Genomic DNA, 6,624 nt, shown 5'->3' with positions numbered 1-6,624 from the left:
ATGCAAGAAATAATAAGGTTAATAAATAACATATATTTAAAATTACAAGGTCAATAAATTACCATCTCAACTGGTGGAGTGTCATCAAGTTCAATTTCCAACCACCCCATGCTTTCAATTTCAACCATGGAATATCCTGCTTCAAGTAAATTTGCTATTTCTTCAACACTTATCTTGATTTTATATGGGAGAACATCTGATGCATGTCCTTCAATGAATTCAGGTTCTGCACCACCTTCATTCACTAATGGAACATCTGTTGCATTTCCAGAACCAAGAATTTGATCAATTGCATCTGCAACTTCATCAAGACTTTGTTTTAGATCTTGGGCAACCTTTACTGGAACATCAACTGCTTCTTCTTCTAGCACCATAACTACTTCTTCTTCTATCAACATAATGTCATCTTCCTCTTCTATCATTGACTTGTATGTTGACTAGGTTGAGTGCTTACAGTTGATGTCATAAGTGGTTGACTGCCGTGTTGACTTTCTTGTTGACTAGATTGAGTGGGTACAGAAACATGTGGATTGGATCCAGCTACAACACATTTCCTAGGCCTCCCAATCTTCTTTGGTGGCATAGGAACTGGTATCTTTTTTTTATTCTTGCAGCCTTTTTTATTATGCCCATACTCAAGACAATTAGCACATCTTACTGTCCTTGGGGGTTTCACCCTTGAAGTGGAACTAAACTTACTCTCTTTCTCACTTGCATGCCTCCTTCTTTTGGTTCTGGGCCTACCAGTCATTTTCCTACCAACAGGTGGCAAAGGCTTGTTGTATCCAGTTAGAGGCCACATATTACTCCCAATCACAGGAATGATGTTTGTTGAGTAGAATTCCTTGAATTTATTCACTGAAAAGTAGTCACTAATATATCCATCTGGAGTTTGATGGATATAATTAATGGCTGCTATGGCATGGATACAAGGGATTCCAGACAAATCCCATAATCTGCAAGAACAAACCCTACCATCCAAATCTTCCTTGTAACTAGCACATGCTCTTCTCACTTCATATACATTTCCTAAGCTATGGGCTACTAACCAAAGCCTGAATGAAGACAAAAGAGTATGTATTAGTCATTATATGACAACTATAATGACAGTTAGAAAAAGAAACAATTATTTTCTATTTTACCTAAGTTCTTTCCAAAAAGATTCATCTTCTTAATCACCTCTGGACATATATTACATTTCCATTTACTGCATTCATCATTCATAAAGGAAAACCTATCCATTATGTATATCCTTATCTCTTCAAGCATTGTAATCAAAGGTTTTTTCCTAGCTTCTACAATTATGGAGTTAAAACACTCTGAAATACCATTCTCCACTGCCTCACAAGCAAACCCTACACTCATGTAAGCTCTGCACCATGTTTTGGGTTCTTTTGACATTAGATACTCATATGCACTAGGGCTTATGGTCTTTATTTTTTCCATGTTTCTCAAGAAGTCACCTTGAACACAACTCATTGCACAAGCCCATAACAGATTCTTTAACTCCAATCTAGAGAAAGCTTTATTAAAATTTGCATAAATGTGTCTAGCACATTGCCTGTGCTCCACATGTGGCAAAATAACCTTAACAGATTCAAGCAAACCCTGTGAACAAACATATTATCTTAGTATTTATAACCATATTGAAATAATCAAATTGAAATATACTATAATTATAAGGGAACTTACTTTATGTTGATAAGAAATAACAACCAAATCTACACCAGTACCAAGGTCAAGATCATCCTTCAGAAGCTCCAGAAACCAGGTCCAGTTATCCTTGTTTTCCACATCAACAACATCCCAAGCTATTAGGAACACATGGTTATTAGCATCTCTACCTATGGTTGTGAGTAATTCACCTTTTACCTGACCCTTTAGGAAGCATCCATCCAACCCTATTACCTTCCTACACCCTATTTTCCAGCAAACACTTAAAGATTTGAAACATACGTAAAACCTTTTAAAATAATTCTTATCATCTAGATTGTTAGTAACACCAACTTTGCATGTAGACCCATGGTTTGATCTCAATAACTCTTGTGCATAATCCCAAATTATTGCATAGTGTTCATTTAATTTACCCTCAATCAGTTCTTTTGCCCACTGTTTTTCCCTTCTAACATGTCCGATAGATACCACTCATCTATATATTTATTTGATGTCACTGATCATCTCCCTAAGTTTAACTTTGGGCTTATTTGCTATCTCAGTAACATAGTGTCTTCCAATCCATTCCGGGGTAACAATAGACCCAAATTTAAACACTCTAGAACAAAGATGCTCAGAATTCATTGCTTTAATCTGAAAGGTTCTGTCATTGTACATCCATGCTGCATAAAGTCTAAAAGGGCATTTATTATCTTCATGTCTCTTACCACATCTTGCAACAATTCTTCTATTGTCACTCTTTTGAAAGTATATTTGGTACCCTCCATTTACTGCATAGTTTGTCACACAAAATTTCAGTTGTGAAGGTGATTCGAACACGTCCCCTAACTTAGGTTCCATCTTATCCCACCTAACATTTGAATCATGTATTCTGTATTTGTTAGTCACTTCTTCCTCTGCCTTCTCATCATTTTGCAAATCATTATCATGGTCCACTCGATCTTTCACCTCATCAGTCATACTTGCATTTCTAATGTTCGCAACACAAAGTAGAATGTTAAGAAAATGATCCTTACATTCATCAAGCCTTGATACAAACTCATATCGTTGTTCATGATCCATGTAAATCCCGTGCAGCTCAAAATCCATCTCATTTAACCCAGAAAATGGCTCGTAAATTCCAGCAAATGGGTCATCGTAACCATCGTCTGAAGAACCCATTTCTAACCCCTGCACAATCGCAACCATTATCATGACAAGTATGCAATTAATGGAGATGATTTCTCGTAAAAACCATGATCATACCGTAATTTCTTACCTCTTGAAAAACCCTAGCTTCAGACAATGAGAATGCTTCACTAAATGGAGTTTAACGTTTAAGTTCCTATTACCTATGTCTGAAGAAGTACTAGCATGGGAGGGTGGTAGGTGTCTCAATGTTGACAGAGTGTTAACAGAGGAGAAACGGAGGAGACGGGCTTAACAATGTTACCGGTTGCAAATGGGAATGTAACCCGTTGATTAAGGGGAAACGATAAAAAACATTAAATGAAACATGAGGGGCAAATGTTAGGCATCTGTGGCAAAAAAAAATCGATTTTGGGCATAACCGACTTTTTTTTTTTTTTTTTTTTTTTTTTTTTTTTTTTAATGTAAATATGGGGGCTTTTATGACAAAAACCCAAGAAAAACAAGAATGTAATAACACTGCAAAACGCAAAAACTATACAATTCTTTTTTGATAACTTTATAATCTTAATTTTACCATAAACTATTTTTGTGTATACAAGGTTCAGTGGCTCATACGTTAATAATTAATTATCTATGACACGAGATTCTTGATTATCATTTAATTTGCAATAACCAAACTTCATTTAACCCACGAGGTAGTACATACTTTTTTACTTGTTAAAATAAAAAAGTATTTGAACAAAAATTATAGACCATAGGAACCAAAAACTATAATGAAAACAAGTTAAGTCTATAGACTCTAAAATTATAATTATTTTTAAGAAAAAATGTATAAAATTACAACCATTTATTTACTAGTATTTAAAAAAACACATATATTTTATTTATTTGCATAAAAACACTTATATTTTTCGTTACCTTTCAGATATACCCAAATATTTATTTTTTTAAAAGAAATTATCGGTTGTTTTGTGACATAACTTTTATCTTATTCAATTTTAGGTTAATATGGAAACAAATAAACGGTATCATTTATTTTTGCTTTAGTAATGATCGTTGAGTTAATATTGTATTTCTTATGTTTTCTCTTAGACACGAGACAACGTTATTTATCTTTATTTCCATGTTAATTTAAAAATAAAAACAAAGTTACCTAACAAAACAACAATTATTAAATAAATAAAAAAAACGACAAAACGGGATATTTATGTTACTGTGAATGGGAACTGAAAATATAGGAGTTTTTTTTGTATATAAATAAAATATAGACTAAATTACATGAATGACACTATGGTTTGGGCTAACTTGCACCTTTAGTCCCTAATTTATTTTTTAATTCGCAAGGTCCTTACAGTTTATTTTTGTTGCGTGCTTGGTCCCTGTTTGACTTAAAAAGACTATTTTACCCATGACTTTTTAATTTATTTAAATAAGGTGATGTAGGTAAAGTAAGGTAAGGTAAGGTGGAAGGGGGGTTGGGGTGTGTTTATTTAAATAAATTAAAAAATCAAGGGAAAAATAATATTTTTAGGTAAAACAGGGACCAAACATGAAACAAAAACAAACTGTAAGGACCTTCCGAGTTAAAAAATAAGTTAGGGACCAAAGGTGCAAATTACCCCAAACCATAGGGAGCATTCGTGTAATTTACTTTAAAATATAATGGTTTTTCTAAATGTTGATAGAAAAATGATTGTATTTTTCTATATTTTACTCTTATATTTAAATTAAAAGTTATAAAGACTAAGTCTGTAATCAGGGATGATTATGAGGATTCAAATGCACATGACAAACCGAAAAATGTTCTTAGACCCTAACGTGTAATGAATTAAATTATATAAACTAAAGTTTTTTATAAATATTATAGCAATGAATATAGCAAAATCATAGTATTTTAATGAATAATAATTAATAACATATTCTAACATCTAAAAAATTATATATATATATATATATATATATATATATATATATATATATATATATATATATATATATATATATATACTATCTTATAAAACAAATCCCACTATTTGTAAAAATAGATTGAATAAAATAGTAATATTTTTTTAAGACGTCCAAATCATTAAGTTAATTGTACAACTAATCACTAATAAAATAATATTAAAATTTAAACAAACTCCTATAAATCTTATCTTCTAAGGTTTTGACCAAAATTTTTTTTTATCCAAATAAATACTCAACACCCTATAATTTGATCATTTCATGAATTTTTTTTTATTTTTAATATGACATGTTTCCTAAAACAAACTAATGATTGAATTGAAAATAATCATTCTCTATCGAAAAGAAATTAATTGTCGAAACAAACTATTTGTTGCCAGCCGTTTTGTGCGGGTAAACGGCTAGTGTATATATATATATATATATATATATATATATATATATATATATATATATATATATATATATATAAAAGGCCTTAAAAAACTGATCCCTATGTTGTTGCCCACTTTATCGGCTTTCAATACTGACCCTGCATGTAATTATGCCATCAATGCAATGCCATTTCAGTAAATTTCAATATTGTGACATGATAGAAAATTTATGAATCGACCAAAATGGAGGGGCTATTTGAAGAGAATGACCAAGAATCAGGAGTTTTCGAAAAATATTCATGACTTCTGCAAAGAGAGCCTCTGCGGATGTCCATTAACTCCGAGAAATTTTTTTTTCTAATGAAATGACTTGGCGAGGGAAAAAGACAAAAAAAATTATAAAATTTTAATTTCGCAAAGGGTGGATCGTTCCACAGAGATGACGTCTGCGAATTTGTTCTTCAGAGTTACTCCTCTGAGGAATTGTTTTTCGTTAAAACATGGCCTAGTAACGATTATGATCTTTGTTTTTTTTAATCTAACGACGTATCAACATTTAGCATATATCATTGATTCAAAATAACAATTTAATATATAAAACTATATTTCTAAGTCTATTTATTCGACGGATTAGTCAACATAGGCGATGTTTTAGCGAAGAACAATTCCTCAGAGGAGTACCTCTAAAGAAAATATCTGCAGAGGGAATCTGTAACATCCAAAATTTTACGCCAAATTTAAGGTTTCAGTCATAGATAAAACCAAATAGTATTTGTTTATAAAATATTTTCAAATCATTATTCATCAGAGTGTCCCAATAATTAGATCAAAAGGATGAGGAGCGGTACGGTCACACATTCGTCTTGGCATGATCTCCTGAAGTACCGGAAACAATAAACTGAAACTGTAAGCCCAAGGGCTAAGTGAGCTACCCCCATAATACTAACACCACACCGATAATACCATATCAATAACAGACAATCAACAACATGCATACTGGGTCATCGGCCTGACTGGACCGTCCTGCAGGGCCTACAGTCTAACTGAATCCATCCCGAGCCTTCGGCATAACTGGACCGCTACGTGGGCATACAGTCTCCCCGGACCGCTCATAGGGTGTGTTGGCCTTCAGCACAAAGCAAGACCGCCTCAACAACCAACCAACAAGCAAATAACCATGTGCGCAAAACTATCATATACTGGCATATACAAACATCAAAATATCTATCTCACTGATCATCAATCATAGAAATCTCTCGTAACTAGAGCACCGACCTAGCAGGTCACTAACATACCAATCCCTACGGATCATAAAAGCATAATATATTGTCTAACCTGATTCCGATCTAATAAATCATAACCACAAGTAGCACACCGTAACAATAAAAACTTAAGGGCCGGCCTTGGTGCCGTAGACCCTATTGATATAGTGAGGATAACTCACCTTGTAGATGTCGACTCGGTAGATGAACTCCAACTC

The 6,624-nt window shown here is 32.9% G+C and overlaps 1 protein-coding gene across 1 annotated transcript; it reads right to left on the bottom strand.

Annotated features, from left to right (window-relative positions):
• Positions 1-418: 418 nt before the first annotated feature.
• LOC145039543 (uncharacterized) lies at positions 419-2,862 on the bottom strand. The gene is made up of 4 exons (XM_078987580.1): positions 2,172-2,862; positions 1,693-1,919; positions 1,235-1,608; positions 419-1,055 (listed from the first exon to the last, which is right to left on the bottom strand). Exons 1-4 carry the CDS (start codon positions 2,860-2,862, stop codon positions 419-421), a joined length of 1,929 nt encoding a protein of 642 aa, XP_078843706.1.
• Between the last annotated feature and the right edge of the window lie 3,762 nt (positions 2,863-6,624).

Source organism: Lactuca saligna, chromosome 4 (assembly GCF_052625555.1).
Source record: "Lactuca saligna cultivar CGN05327 chromosome 4, ASM5262555v1, whole genome shotgun sequence".
NCBI lineage: Eukaryota > Viridiplantae > Streptophyta > Magnoliopsida > Asterales > Asteraceae > Lactuca > Lactuca saligna.
Note: the sequence above shows the minus strand (reverse complement) of the source record. Positions and strands in the feature narration are given on the sequence as shown.